Source organism: Odocoileus virginianus, chromosome 6 (genome assembly GCF_023699985.2).
Source record: "Odocoileus virginianus isolate 20LAN1187 ecotype Illinois chromosome 6, Ovbor_1.2, whole genome shotgun sequence".
NCBI lineage: Eukaryota > Metazoa > Chordata > Mammalia > Artiodactyla > Cervidae > Odocoileus > Odocoileus virginianus.
Genome location: NC_069679.1, coordinates 46467248 through 46483487, shown reverse-complemented (window position 1 = coordinate 46483487; position 16240 = coordinate 46467248). Strand labels below are relative to the sequence as shown.

Genomic DNA, 16240 nt, shown 5'->3' with positions numbered 1-16240 from the left:
TAGTTCCATGAATAAATTCCATCAATGAGTCCCCACCAAAAGAGAAAAAAGCTAACTGTGAAAACAACCATGACTGGTTTCTCCTAAAACTAACTCTGTATGTAAATTAGTATCCATGGAACTGGCATGCGGTGGACATTCATACATATTTATGGAATCGCAACTCTTAATTCTCAGTTGAAATTCTTTTTGAGTTGTTTTGATTTTTCTAATGGTACAGTATTTGTGAGGATGTGAGAAAACAAGCCTCCTGCTCATGCACTGGGGTGAAATTCTTATCTTAGTTTTGTGAGTTTCAGGAATGCCTTGACAGGAGGTCATTCATTAGTCCAAGTGAAGCCTCCCAGAATACTTGCAGAGATAGAGCAGGTAAACTAGATGTGGCTGGGCTCTATCATCACCTGGCTCACGGGGTGTCACCGCCTGCAAAGGAGCTGTGAAACGTCTCTTGACTAGAAACGGAGTGGGACAAACAGCCCTGGGGTTGAAAGGTCTTAGTCAGTGTCCTGTGCATTTCTCCTAAGAGAGAACAAGCTGCTGCTCTGTGTGGGCTGAGAACCTGGAGAGCAGGGACCTTGGTTAGGGCCATCCCAACAGGGGCTGGAGAGAAGTCATCACATGGATACGTGAAGCAGGTAGGTGAGAGTGTGTGACACCAGAAGGACACCAGAACTACATGCTCTTGTGAGCGGAGCTGCTTTTATATTCCTTGGTTCATTCTCCTTTCCATTAACTTTTACTAAAGTTTCTGGTTATTATAGAATATCAGTTTGTCATAGGAAACCAGACAAACGGATCCTCATTTTGGACTCTACTCCAACTAGCATACAGAGGCAGGCTTATTTCTCAGAGGTTCAGTCCCCTGTGTGAGTTGTCGTTATCAAGTATGTCATGTGTCAGGTCTGGTATCTTAACCACATGCAGAACTACCATTTCTAAGAGAAGTGCTCTTGAACCTTCCAGGATCCCATTCATTATATGCTATAGATTTCTAAAAATTGAATTATATTGAGATACAATATTATATTAGTTTCATTTATGCAACAAAGTGAGTAGATATTTTTATATGTTACAAAATGATCATGATCATTAAAATGTCTAATTACAATCTGTCACCAGAGTTATTACAGTATTATTGACTATATTCCCTAGGCTATAAATTACAACCCTATGACTTATTTATAACTGGAAGTTTGTACCTCTTAATTGCCTTCACCTATTTTACCCAACACTCTACATGCCTCCTATCCTGCAATCACTAGTTTGTTCTATGAATCTGCTTCTGTTTTTAGATTTCATGTGTAAGTGATATTGTATGGCATATACTGGTCTCTGTCTGACTTACAGTCATTTTTCACATGGCATGTCATGCAGCTGGGATACTTGTGATTGCCTAAATCTTGGTAACAATTTACTGCATGAACATGGACAAGGAGGAACACAGACCGGGTTTTATGATGATAACTCAAATTCTTTCTGGTATTAAATGACAAAAAGTCCACTTCTCACCAACACACAGCAGTGTTGAATCTGAAGTTACCTGAGGGCAGGGAAGGGCTTCAAAGAACCATCTATATTCTCCATCCTAGGTCCCTTCTGTGGAATCACTAAATACGGCTCTTTCCATCTGGGCCCACTCCCACATTAAACAGAATTCCCTGAGGTGAGCAGAAATCATCTCCATGTTGCTTCTCTTTGTTGATCTCATGTATAATCTTTACATGTTATCTTCCCAGTTAAACAGGTGATTTTCAACAAATAATTTAAAATTGTATTTAATAGCTTCCCACAGCAAGGTAATTTATGGATTTTTGTACTTAATAGAATTGTATTTCTGATCAAAACTTATTGTGGTCAGACTACTATAAAAATATTTATTTTAAAAGCCCTTTGTTAATGAGTGAGAGGTGACACTTTGAGAAGCAGTTGGGATTTCACTTGGCGTCTTGCTCAGTCTAATTGGTGTTTGCAACAGTTTTTAAACAATGTTGAGTTTCTCTTTTTTCAAATGATGATATCCTCAATTAGACTAAATATACTTATGTTTCCTTCACATAAATTGGAGGGAAAGAACAGGAAGAGGCCAGTCCCCAACACCCACCTCCACCACTTGCTCATGCTCACCTTGGGTTGGATAGCTTCCTTCTGGCTCACCAGCTGAGACCTCAAGATGAGGACTTCCTCCTTGCGGACATCGAGCTCCTCACTCACAGAGGTCAGCTGCTCCATGAGGACACGGTAGGCTGGCGCACCTGGGGCAGTCACTTCAGGGGCACTTTTCTCACTGAGGGCCTTTCGTAACTCATTTAGCTCATTTTTCAGTTTTTTGTTTTCTGATTCTAGTTCTTGACGCTGTAGGATGAGACAAAAAATGGCTCATCACCGTCTTCCTCAGCTTTACATAGGATTACTTACCTTTCCCCAGGAGAGCAGAAGAATTCTGCTGGAAAAGATCACCAGAGCCACCCTAGGGAATGGCTCCCCTGGGAACTCAGCTCTGCAAATTCAGAAAGTCAACATCAAGTGGAACTGAGCAAGGTAAATGATAGTTTGCTTCGTCAACCCAGGTTTCAGAATCAAATTTGTTCCAGGTCTGCCCAGGGTGTGTTCACAGGCCTGAAGAGAATGCTGAGTCCTTAGGTATGAACTTGGATAAGTACTAAGAAGCTCAGGTTTTCTTTATGTGTAAATATAAGTGAAAGTATGAGGGTCCAACTGTTAGGTTACTTCTAATGAATGGTTCAGATGAGCAGAGCCCTGAAATGTTGAATAGCATCCTCTTGTCTCCTTTGTAAAGAGGATGAGACAAACCACTGAAATTTTAGGCTTCTAATTTCTAATTAAGAAATTATATGACATTTAAGCTAATAAAATTCTCTATAGTGTTTCAATAACAACAAACAGTATATTTTTGAAACTTCTTTCCTGTGTGACAATCTTGTGAAGGTGCTGGCAGAAACCTTGAGAAGTGGAAGGATAGGATGGGCCACCTCCTCCTTCAGCCATCCAGATGGACACACACATCCTTCCCCATCTCCACACTGTCACATACCACCAGCCATCCTCATGTCACCAGTTAGCATGGCCCTTGGCAAGCTCTGCTCAAACAATGGCAACAGGAACTCAGAACAGAGTTCTGATGCTAACCTCTGTTTACTGACACTAAAATACAAAGGTCATAGGATATTGGGTGGGAAACAGTGAAGCAGACAGGCATTAAAAGTACCATGCTGATTTATTTAGCATATGGTGCTAAGATTTTACGATAATGAAAGTGAGACCCTTCCATACGAACATAAAACACTTTATTGTTTCTTCCAGAGAAGCAATCTTAGGTTTGTAGCACCAAATTAGACCTTTCAACATGTCATACTAAGACTATTTGAAGTCCTTTTTTTTTCTGGTTTAAGAATTTATAACTTTTTCTTTCACGGATTAGTTATTCTTATGTGTAAATGAATGCTTCTTCCTATCCCCAGTATCCCACCAAAGTAGTCAGATTCGTATTTCTGTTTCTGCAACAGAAAACATGAATGTCTCTACTTCAACACCTAAGCTCCGATGCCATCTTTCCCAAACTTTAACATGCATCAGAATCACCTAGAGGGTGGAGGGCTTTAGATTTGGTGTGAGGCCAACAGATTCGCTTTTCCATCAAGTTTCCAGGTGATGTTGACACAGCTGGCCCAGGGACCCCATTTTGAGAAACACTGCGCTAACACCTCGGAACTTTGTGATACAGCTTCATTTTTAACATACTACAGAGAATGTCTCTCTCTGTCCAATTTTTTTTGTAAAAGGCAGGCAGAAGCAGAAGATCTGGAGATCAGATTCCTATCCCTGTTCCTTTCACCTGTCCTATCCCATCCCATCTGGTTCCTGTCTTGCATAATCCATATCATGATTTGGTTTTCTAGGCAAAGAGTATAAAAGACAAAGGAGAGTAATAGAGATGACCTTTTGCTGCCACCCTTTTCTTTTTCCACAAACACAAAAATGTACTACCCTAGTAGTACTTTCACTGGGGGAGCAAAATATTTAATTATAATTTAGAAAGGGTAAAAAAGGTCCTGCGATGAATTTAAAAAGTAAATATCATATTTTGGGGGTGAAAATTAGTTTTCAAACAAGTTGTGGTGTGAAACTAGCATGTTTCCTATTGTTTAGCGATCTGGATTCAAGATCAGACTTTACCAACTGATAGTAAATCTCTTCACTGTTCTAAGGCCTCAGTTAATTGATCTTGTAAAGGAAATAAAAAATTAATCTCAGAAGTGTGACAATGACTAAACAAGATAAGGTAAAGGAAAAACATTTCAAATTGTAAGGTAAATACAAGTGTTTAGAATTACTCTTACTGTCTTCAGGGGAAGGAGCTGAACAAGGCATTGTGGGTTTGGGCAGGTAGAGGACAGGCACTCTCCACACCAAGATGCCATACAGCCTGGAGAGGAGGCGCCTGTCAGCGGCTCTGGACTGTGGGAAGTGGCAATCCACACAGAACAGGGGCCTCTTAATGTGCACAGATTACATTCTAAATCACAGTATTAGGAAATAATTTATTAGGACTAGACTTGCATAATATTACTAAAAACAAAAAAAATTTCACGATTGCTTAGAGAGACCTCAGGAGTTCTCAAGTATATGTAAATGCCTACTGTTAAATATTTTGTGGTTTTTCTAATTTTTAGTTTTGTTTGGTTATAATTATGAACCTTATTGCAATTTTCCAGCTATTTTAAACCATAATTTTCAAAAAGCAGAAAGAAAGTTTAAAAACTGGCATAATCAGAAAACATCTGAGAATAATAAATTTAAGGCTAATAAATTAATTAATAACCTAGGAAACTTTTGGAGCTGGGAGTGACTTGACAGTTGACAATCTGTTAGCTCAGACTTCTAGGGGCTCAAAATTTTGATTCTGGAAAGCAAAGGAAGGAGCCAGGTGGTGCACAGCCAGCTCTGAATCAAGCAATGGGACATTTCCCCCCTCTGGGCTTCATCTCTGTGTTACCCAAGAAACTCTGTATTTTAGGAAATAATGTTCCTAACCAGTGACTTTTCCTGTGTTCACATGCTCTAGAACACACAGTGGCAGCTTATCTCCATCTAGTGAGACTCTGCCTTGAACCACTAAGAAGATACAGTTCTCCACCTCCATCCCCTTCCCTCCAACTGTTCTTTAAAATATGCTGGAATATGTTTCTTCTCTGTAAACAAATATCTGTCTTTCTCTACAAACACATAGTTTCAGAGGGATTTGATGGTTAGAGCATGGCGTTTGGAGTCAGAGACACCAACATTCAAAGTCCACTCCTGTCAGTTTCCAGTGGGGTTATCTTAGGAAGTTACTTAATACTTCTTAGTGTTGATTTCTGCATGTATAAAATGGGAATTAAAATGCTTACTTGCAGGATTGTTGTTAAAAATTAAGGCTGATGTATAAATTGCCTGTATTTTAAAATGATGAAGATAATGACAGCAGCCAACATTTGTTGTGTCTTTACTATGTGCTGGGCACTATTCCACACAGTTTACATGAATTACTTCATGTAATCCTCATGAAACTCCTATAAGATAAATATTATCATTATTCCCACTGTATAGATGGGAAAACTGAGGCACAGAAAGGATTATTTGCATACAGCCACATAGTGGTGGATCTAGCATTTGAACCCAGGCAGTCTGACACCAGGGTCCATGTCCTTTACTACTTTCTACAGCCTCCAAAGGCAGCTACTGCTTAGGCTGAAATCTAGCTTATATGAAAGAGAATTTTAAAAAGGTAACAATGCAAGGCTAGAAATAATGCCTGAAAAGAGCTTAAGCTAGGGTTTCAGGTACCATTAAGGATGTTCTCTGAGAGAAAGAGGCTCTGAACGGCTTTCTTGCCAAAACAAGATATTCAAAGTCTGGACCAGACTCTTCCCATTACCTTGAGTGACTCATATTCCAGTTCTGCACCTCTAATCTGTGGTCTTTCTTCTTCCTAGGGAAAAACATAAAGTTAAGAACTTTATAAATAAGTAGTTATACTTTAATTTTTAATCTTAGAATATTACCTAGCTCTGCAGAAAACAGTAAGGGGAGTTTAGCCCTCACTACTTGAAGGAAATCCTACTTGATTAAAGTACTTCTGGCCTGAGTTCCCATTAAAGAAGAGACCACAGAACCCAGTTTGCCATGGCCCTGGGGTGGGAGAGCACTGCTCACCTTTGCCTTGCTGCGGAGCACCTGCTCCTCCTTGCGGTCCAGCTCATCCTGCATCACCTGCTTCTCCTGCTCCAGCTCTGTGACCCGCTTCTGGAGCTTGAGGAACAATGACATGTCCAGAGGCACCTTCTTCTCACTTGGCTCCTAAACTCCAGAAATTATAAGATAGTCAAGATGATTCATTAGATGTAAAACCTGATGAGAATATGATGAGCAGCCCGATAGAAAAATAGGCACACTTACAGGAGAAATATAAATGGCCAAAGAGTATATGAATAGCACATCCAACCAGCTAATAAATGGAGAAATGCAAATTAAACAACAGTGAGGTACCACTTTCCTCCATCATATTGACAAAGACTAAGTGTCTTACATGATGTTGGTGGAAGTATACGTAGGCCCTTTAGAAGGGAAAGTGAGCTGTATTCATTAAAATTTAAATCTGTATATCCATTAAACTAGCAATCTATGTTTAAGAATTAATTCTATGAAAATACTTACACAAGTACACAAAAATATCAATATAAAAGATGTTCACTGTAGTATTTTTGTAATCACAAAACCTGAAAAGACTCCAAATACTGGTCAATAGGAGAGCTACTTAAATAAATTCTGATATAATCAAACTATGAAATATTTACAGCTGTTAAAAAGAATGAAGTAGATCTACACAAGTAGATAAATATGTTCCAGATAAAAGTATTAAGTGAAATACACAAGTTTCAGGATAGTATCTATATTGTGATCTATTTTTTCTTAAAAAAAAAAAATACACATGACTTTTAAATATACCAAGCCTATGGCATACAAAAATCTAGAAGGCCATTAAGGTTATCTTAGAGAATGGGAGGTACTGTGGGAAAGTTTCATTTTCAATTTCATACATTTCTATATTTGAATTGTGTACAATAAGCATGTACTACTTTTGTAATTAGGAAAAATGATTTTTGAAAAGGTGAAATGCTAGTATAAATATATTGAGGTCATACAGAGAGAAAACAAAAAAACCAAAACATATATAGCCCTTAATAAACTAAAAGGTAGCCTAGTAGCATTTAAAAGTATGTCAACTAGTTCCAAAACAGAGTCACAGCAAGAACTACCAGGATAAATAAAGATACACTAATTCAAGCTAAGCCAAAGGAAGTAATTAACCATCATCATGGAAATTCTGAGAATGTCATAATTGTTTTACCTCATTTACTCTGTGTTTCAATTTTTAATGAGTTAAGAAGAGAAAGAATTGTATCATTAGACTCAATGGAGAGGATAAAGAGTCTCTTTTTGTCAGAGAGAAAAAGAACAGTAACAACTTATTTATTTAATTAAATGATCAAAGTATAATTATTAACCTTTCCCTTCTCTAGGGGATCCTCCCTACCCAGGGACTGAACCCAGATCTCCCACATTACAGGTGGATTCTTTACTAGCTGGGCCACAGGGAAGCCCTCTTAACTGATCAGCAAATCTTATATTTCCAAATGTCAATTTAAAAAAACAAACAAACATTTATTTCTTGATATAAAAGCAAAACAACTTTTCATAGAAAATTTAGGAAATAAGAAAAGTACAAGAATGAGAACTGTAAGTATAACCTCATATCCAGAGAAAACTCACAATTTTTGTCCAGTCTCTTTTCTATAAATTTAAAGAACAGGAAAAATATTTCATCATAATTTTGTACCATCTTAAAAACTTAGCATTTATTATAATTGTGTTCCAAATTTATAATATGATACTTGAAAGCATAATTTTTGATAGCTGTATTAAAATGTATACCATCATTTGCTTCATCATCATGTTACAGATGAACACTGAAGTTGTTTTTAATTTTTATATTGAAATATACTAAAATAAATGTCCTAGTATATAAATATCTAAACATTAATGTTTTAAAGTCTATTAGGCCTGTTTATACTTCCATCAGTAACCACCACCTTGCCTGGAGCAACAATGACTGTTATCATTTAAAAAAAAATTGGCTCAATTGACATACCAATAGTGGTATTTCATTATTGTTTTAACATATTTCTTTGCCATTTAATGAGGTTGAATAATTTTTATATTCATTAGCTATCTTTGATCTTTTGTGAATTCCTAGTAGTGCCAAGTTCAGCATCATTCTAGTTCTTAAAAAAAAAAAAAAACAACACCTAAGATGAATCAACTAAACCAAGAAGTGGGGTACTTATAGGCTATCAGGTCATTTATCTACAAGCTAGTTAGACCTGGACTTTTTCTTATGGTCCATTTTATCATGCTCAGAGTAAGAAAAAGTTTGGGTACATGATCTGTCCTGACTTAGTAGAATAGAGATAACATCTTCCCTGAACATGAAATCACTACAGAATTTCATTCATATAAATACTTATTTCTATACATCCCACAAATACTTATATTTTAGCTTATTTATAATATAAACATTCCATCTTCAGTGTTTAAATGTTTGTTCATCTTATTAATGATGTACGTATATGTGCAAAGTTGCTTCAGTCGTGCCCCACTCTTTGCGACCCTATGGTCTGTAGCCCACCCGACTCTTCTGTCCACGGGGATTCTCCAGGCAAGAATGATAGAGTGGCTTGCCATTCCTTCCCTCCCAGGGCATCTTTCCCATTCAGGGATTGAACCTGTGTCTCCTGTGGCTCCTGCATTGCAGGAGGATTCTTTACCACTGAACCTCTGGGGAAGTCCATTAATGATGTATATATCCCTGAAAATTTTAATTATTTAATCCTTTTTTCATATTATAACTGAAGCCTTCATCCTTTGGGTGAATATAATATTTCATTCTCTGTACTTAAAATGTCATCATTTGGGGATAATTCCTCTCAGCCTTGAATGCTCATTTTTGTTGAAAAGGAATCCTTTTATTAAAATAGGGTGGGATAACTCTTTAGATACCAGCTAATATTACACAAAAAATTAGTTGCTATAGATAAGAACAAAATTTTATGGATAGAAACACTTGACAAGTGCAAAACTGTTTGAGACATAATGGTTAGTAACTAAGAGTGCTCCAAATGGAGCACTTATCCAAACGGAGTCTTATCCCTAATGACATGTATAATCGAAGAGATATTGTCCTCCCCATAGCACATGAGCAAGGAGGATGACTGGGCCATCTAGCTCAGGAAAGTGTCTAGCGTTTTGTTTTTGCTTTCTTTTCTTTGTAAGGACTTTGTCATCTAGGGCTTTTCCAAGTAAGTGAAGCTTTAAAAACTAATCTAAAAAATAACAGTCTCTCATTAGAGGAAAATCAGGAAAATAACAATTTCTTCACAAAATTACCATGACAGGCCTGGCAGTCGTCCTGGAATTATTGCTAACAGTAGCTGAGAAAGTTATAGTGATGAGTTCCCTGGATTTGACAAGTGTGAGGAAGCCTGAGAGCAGAAGCAAAACCGAGATAATCAGTCAGTGGTTACTAAGAAAGGGGCATGACACAGCAGGGAAAGCAATGGTTCCCAAAAGTGTTACATGGTCTTTGTAACCCCAGAACACAGAGATGCTGGGAGTGTGGGAGGGCTGTAAGGTGAGCGGAGCTAGCAGCTGAGTTCTCCACAAACAGCAGTGGAGATGCCACTGTTAACTTGTGAACAGCAAATCACACGTCTGTGATTTGTGACTAAAGAGACATTAATCCTTTATTTTTACCTCAAATTCTGCTATTAATGCATGACTGAGGTCAGAATTCTGTGTTTCAAAACAATCTATTTTAATTAAAAAAAAACAATTCATAAGCAAGAGTGATCCTGTTATTGTCCTGGCCCCTGGATTCTAGAGGAGTTACTTGGGTAAACTACATATAGGAGTTGAAAGTTTTCCTTTAGTTTGTAAGAGGTGATTTGTAAACCTGGCCATTACAGAGGAAGCAGCAGGAAGAAATGCAAACCCGAAGGTCGTAAGTAACGAAGAGCAAAGTGACGGCCATAGCCTTAGACTGCCATGTCTCTCCTGCCCAACTTCCCCTTGATGGTCAATCTCTCTTTTTCTGTTATCAGTTGTACAGATTCCCATCTTTCTCATCCTGGCCACACCCAGTCTGTTTATTAGACTGGGTTTAAAGCCTGTTTATTAGAGCAAAAACCTTTATTTATTTATTTGAACACTTACTATGTATCTAACACTGTTGCAAGTGTGTAAAAATTAACTCATTTAATCTTCAAAACATCACTATAAAATAAGATAATAATAGCAGTGCCACTTTATAGAGGAGGAAACTGAAATGCAGAGAGACTGAGGCTAAGGTTATGGACTTAGTCCTAAGGAGGAGAGTTACTGTAGTCTGCCCCATGATGAAGACAGCACTAACCACAGCCAGCCGCATCTCAGATGCACGCACTTGGTCACAAGCAACAAGCTTGACTAGTTCAGTCAATACCCTTCCTCCTTACTGACAGACTTCCTGTGTATGACCTACTGCTGGTGGTCAGTGCATGTGACAGACAGGATCAATACCCCGAGATCTGCTGGTGGTTTCTGAAGCACAATTCACACTTCAATTTTCAAAAAAAGATGAAAAATGTACCAAATCCCACTGTTAAGTTCAGTTCAGTCACTTGACATAAAACACGTGAGAATGACAAATGAAAAAGCTACCTCTCCCCTCAAATCTGTAAGAATTTGGAGAAAACACCTTTATATCCTCTAAAGGCTCAGAAGCTATAATTCTGAAATCTTCAAAGTCTAACTCTGGGGTAATCTCCAAAGATGGCCACCAACGATCACCCAACAAAAATAACTCTCCTCCCATTAAGAGATGGAGTCCATTCCCCTCCTTGAATCTGGGCTGGCCTCGTACTTTGCTTTGACCATAAGATGTGGCAGAACTGCTACCATGCCAGTTCTGGGTCTGGCCCTAAAAGCCTGACATCATTTGCCCTTGCACTCCTAGAACCCACTCTCTGTGCTATTGAAGAGAGAAGCAACATGGAGAGACCCAAGGAGGAGACCTTCTCACCCCAGCTGAATGCAGGGGGATACTCCAACCCACACCATAAGGGACAGAAGTACCACCCAGTCAAAACCCCAAACTGTGAGCAATAATAAATTGCTGTAGTTTGAAACCACTAAAGTCAGGGATGTTTTGTTGCACAACAGATAACTCGGACAACCACTGCTGTTACATACTGGCCATATTGCTGTATCAGTGTCCCCAGACTAATGCTATCTGTTTATCTGTAGGTGGAAAGGGGACTGAAGAACTGCAGCGTAGAACCCCTGAGAGGGAGGAGGCAAAGTGTGGAGCTCTGAACAGACAAGCCTCAGTTAGAACACTGGCTCTGCCACTCACAAGCTGTGACCTTGGACCAGTTCTTGGCCCCCTTGTATGTATGAGTCCAATTATATGACATTCCAACTATGTGACACTTTCTTTAAAATGAACAGAATGAAATGGAGAAACTTTTCATTCCTAAGTAGAACTAAGAAAGGAAAGAATCATTCAATTTTTTTCAGTTGTTCTGCCAGAAGCAGTCTATTTCTGACTTGGCCATTTCTCAGAATATGAGATAAAAATAGAAAATAATGTGTCTGAATTACCCATTACAGAAACTAATATGATATTTGAAGAAGATATGAGAATTGGTTTGGGAACAATCTAACTTAAAGTCACTGTACTCTTGGAGTTACAGTAATATGTCATTTTGATTTCAAACCATGTAACACAAAACACTAAGACAGATTTATAAGCTGTTTTCCATGCATTTTTGTAGAAGAGAATTACATTGGTACAAACTATCATCAAACAGGCAACAATTTTGCTAAACCCTAGGGCATTGGTATTTATATTATAATATTCTAGGATAAAAGCTCACTTTTCAAAAAATGACCTCAGTCTGAAATAAATTCATTACAGGCTATATTTTTTACACACAGAACATGTTAAGATATAAAAGGGAATTACAAAGAGGAAAATCTGGTCCTCAAAATCACATTAAAAACTGAAATATCGATTGACAAAAATATGTAATAAGTATGTATACACACAGTTAATTAAGCACCTTCAAGTCATTTATAAAGAATATAAAACAAATGTTACATTTATGAACAAATGGGGTCCTCCCTGCAATGGAAATGTTCTCTGTTAATAACAGGATGAGCACATCTTACTTTTATTGATAGGTATCTAAAATATACCTCTGTCCTTGATGGAATATCTTCTGATTCTGCAATTTCAGAGCTAAAGGTATATTCAGACTCATTGCTGCTGTGGGTAGAGTCTGTCCTCTTGTGTCCAGGCTTAGGCACATTCTGCAACACAAATAAGCAGCTACAGTTAACACAACATAATTAAATAATTGAACTTGGCATAGTTAAAACAGCATCCACCTTAACTTGATTCTAACCTTGATGACCTAATGCTCTCATGCCCAAACAATCTATTCCATGTTGTCTTAACAAACCCTTACAAGGGGTCCCCTCCTGAGCTCCTCAAAGAAACAGAAAGATGCACCAGGAGGGTGTGACAAGTACAGTTGCGAAACTAAATACTCAAATAAAAATCATCCCTGACTATCAGCAGATCCCCTCTTAAAGTTGTGAGTGGCTAGTCACACTAGGTGAAGCATAAGTATGATGACTTCCATATTATAATCAAACAAAATCTCCCCCAAATGTCCACAGAATATATTCAATGACAGCATAATCATTTTACTGCACCATATTAACAGGTCACGGGAGGGGGATTTTCACACAGGCAACTTCAACTTCTGTCAGTTTTATGCATGGAACTGAAGCTCTGGAGTCAGCAGTGGCAAGGATGAGTGTGCAGAACAGGTAAGGAAACTTCTCTGGGGAGATACTAGGGTTATTAATTCAGGGAGTCCTAGTGATAGTTTCACGACATATGGTACCTAATGAACTAGTATTCAAGCAAGCCTGTGGGGAATAGAAAAGTTAGGTATTTGCAGTCCCTTCCTTTCTGGAGAAGTGGTTAAAGAACAACTTGAAGGAAGAGGAAAAAAAAAGGTGGGGTTTGGGCCCCTCGCTCTGAGGGTGCCCCCTGCAGAAGAGGTGAAGAGGTTCAGTTGCCTGGATCTTCTAGGGTTACAAATTCTGAGAGCTTTAAAAAGGCCTCTGAAAGCTTTGTGATCTGTCCAATTTCCTTTACTCCTTCCAAGGTGCAGGAAAAGAGCCAGAAGCCACAAAGAGTTTTTTGCCTCTTTCCTTCCAACATCCAGGCTTAGACAAAGCAGACCCATCTATGCGACCACAGGGAAACAAGCCCTCAGGAGTAGTTGGTGTCTCAAGCCAGACCACTTTGTATGTTCTGTTTATTAGTGATTTTGGCCTGCAATTTTGTGTGTGTGTGTGTGTGTGTCTGATTTCTGTGTCTGATTTTGGTATCAGTGTGATGCCTCACAGAAGGAGTTTAGAAGCTTTCCAGAATAGATTGAGAAGCATAGGCCTGCAATTTTCTTTGTGTGTGTTTGCATGTGTGTGTGATTTCTTTGTCTGATTTTGGTATCAGTGTGATGCCTCACAGAATGAGTTTGGAAGCTTTCTGGAACAGATTGAGAAGCATAGGTGTTAACTGTTCTTAAAATGTTTGACAGAATTCACCTGTGAAGCAATTTGGCCCTGAACTTTTGTTGGAAGTGTTTGGACTGCTGATTCAATTCCATTACTGATATTTGACCTGTTTATTTTCTGTTTCTTCCTGATTCAGTATTGGGAGATTGTATGTTTCTAGGAATTTGTCTATTTTTTCTAGATTGCTCATTTTATTGGCATATAATTGTCTAGTATCCTCTTATGATCCTGTGTATTTCTGTGGTATAACTACTCTTTCACTTCTGATTTTGTTAATCTGGGCTGTCTCTTTTTGTCTTGACGAGCATGGCTAATAGTTTATCAATTTTGTTTATCTTCTCACAGGACCAGCTCTTGAGTTTCGTGTATCTTTTTTACTGATTCTTAGTCTCTATTTCATTTCCACTCTAATCGTCTCCTACTAATGTTGAATTTTGTTTGTTCTTCTTTTTTGACAATACTTCCTTTAGGTATAAGGCTAGATTGCTTATTTATTTGCCATTAAAATTCCCTTCTTAAACTGTTTTTGCTGCCTTCCACAGATGTTAAACGTTGTGTTTCCACTTTCATTTATCTCCAGGTATTTTCAAAATTTCCTCTTTGGTTTCTTCAGTGACCCACTGGTTGTTTAATAGTGTATGCTTAGCTCCGTGTATTTGTTTTTTCAGGTTTTTTTCTTGTAGTTGAGTTCTAGTCTCATAGCATTGTGGTGGAAAAAGATGACTGATATGATTTCAATCTTCTGGATGATCTGTCCTTTGATGTAAGTGGGATGTTAAAATCCCTTACTATTACTGCGTTACTGTCAATCTCTCCCTTTATGTTTATTAATATTTTCTGTATGTATTCAGATGAGCCTATGATGGGTGAACATATATTTACCACTATTATATCCTCTTATTGGACTGATCCTTTTGTTATTATGTAACGTCCTTTTTTGTCTCTTGTTACAGTCTTTGTCTTAAAGTCTATTTTGTTTGACTCTTGCCATCCCAGCTGTCTTTTCATTTTCATGCAATATCTTTTTTCCATTCTCTCCCTTTTAGTCTGTGTGTGTCTTTATAACTGAAAGTGACTCTCTCACAGGTGTATGTGTGTGTGTGTATCTTTATGTCTTGTTTCCATTATCTATTCTGCCACTCTATGTCTTTTGATTAGAGCACTTAGTCCAATACACTGAAAGTAATTATTGATAGGTATGTACGTATTGCCATTTTGTTAGTTGTTTTCTGATTGGTGTAGTTCCTTTTTGTTCCTTTCTTTCTTTGCTTTCTTCCCTTGTGATTTGATGACTATCTTTATTATTATATTTGGATTATTCTCTTTTTATGTATGTGTATATCTATAATATGTTTGTGGTTATGACAGGGATCATATAAGCAACAATAAAGGAGGTTCAATCATTTACATATACATACATTCACACACATATATAATTATTTAAATATGATGATCTCAAGTTCAAAACATTATAACAACCATGCATTCTTAGTTCTTCTTCCACTATTAGTGTTTTTGTCATCATATTTTACATCTTTTTGTGCTGTGTATCCTTTAATCTTCTACCCATTTTGTTGAGGTTCCTTTTTTATATCTTTAGTTGCACGAAATAATTTCTGCTAGTCTTCAGTTCAGTTCAGTCACTCAGTAGTGTCTGACTCTTTGCAACCCCATGGACTGCAGCACACCAGGCTTTCCTGTCCATCACCAACTCCCAGAACTTGCTCAAACTCATGTCCATTGAATTGGTGATACCACCCAACCATCTCATCCTCTTGTCATCTCCTCTCCTTCTAACCTTCAATCTTTCCCAGCATCAGGGTCTTTTCTAGTGAGTCAGTTCTTCACATCAGATAGCCAAAGTATTGGAGCTTCAGCATTAGTCCTTCCAATGAATATTTAGGATTGATTTCCTTTAGGATTGACTGGTTTAATCTCCTTGCAGTCCAAGGGACTCTCAAGAGTCTTCTCCAACACCAGAGCTCAAAAGCATCAATTCTTCGGTGCTCAAGCTTTCTTTATGGTCCAACTCTCACATCCATACATGACTACTGGAAAAACCATAGCTTTGACTAGATGGACCTTTATGGACAAAGTAATGTTTCTGCTTTTTAATATGCTGTCTAGGTTGGCCATAACTTTTCTTCCAAGGAGCAAGCATTTTTAAATTTCATGGCTGCAATCACCATCTGCAGTGATTTTGGGGCCCAAGGAAGTAAAGTCTGACACTGTTTCCATTGTTTCCCCATCTATTTGCCATGAAGTGACAGGACCAGATGTCATGATCTCAGTGTTTTGAATTTGATTTTTAAGCCAGCTTTTTCACTGTCCTCTTTCGCTTTCATCAAGAGGCTCTTTAGTTCTTCGTTTTCTGACATAAAGGTGGTGTCATCTGCATGTCTGAGGTTATTGATATTTCTCCTGGCAATCTTGATTCCAGCTTGTGCTTCACCCAATCCAGCATTTCGCATGATGTACTCTACATAGACGT

General features: G+C 38.0%; 1 protein-coding gene across 4 annotated transcripts in view; it reads right to left on the bottom strand.

Moving 5' to 3' along the window:
- Positions 1 to 16240, bottom strand: part of MYO5A (myosin VA) — a 198522-nt gene that overhangs the window by 35131 nt on the left and 147151 nt on the right. For all 4 annotated transcript variants that reach the window (XM_070469262.1, XM_070469263.1, XM_070469264.1 and 1 more), the window contains exons 25-28: positions 12355 to 12468; positions 6214 to 6357; positions 5936 to 5989; positions 2125 to 2352 (exon numbers count right to left, since the gene is read on the bottom strand). In XM_070469262.1, the coding sequence (XP_070325363.1) occupies positions 2125 to 2352; positions 5936 to 5989; positions 6214 to 6357; positions 12355 to 12468 (540 nt within the window). The remainder of the gene's footprint in view (positions 1 to 2124; positions 2353 to 5935; positions 5990 to 6213; positions 6358 to 12354; positions 12469 to 16240) is intronic.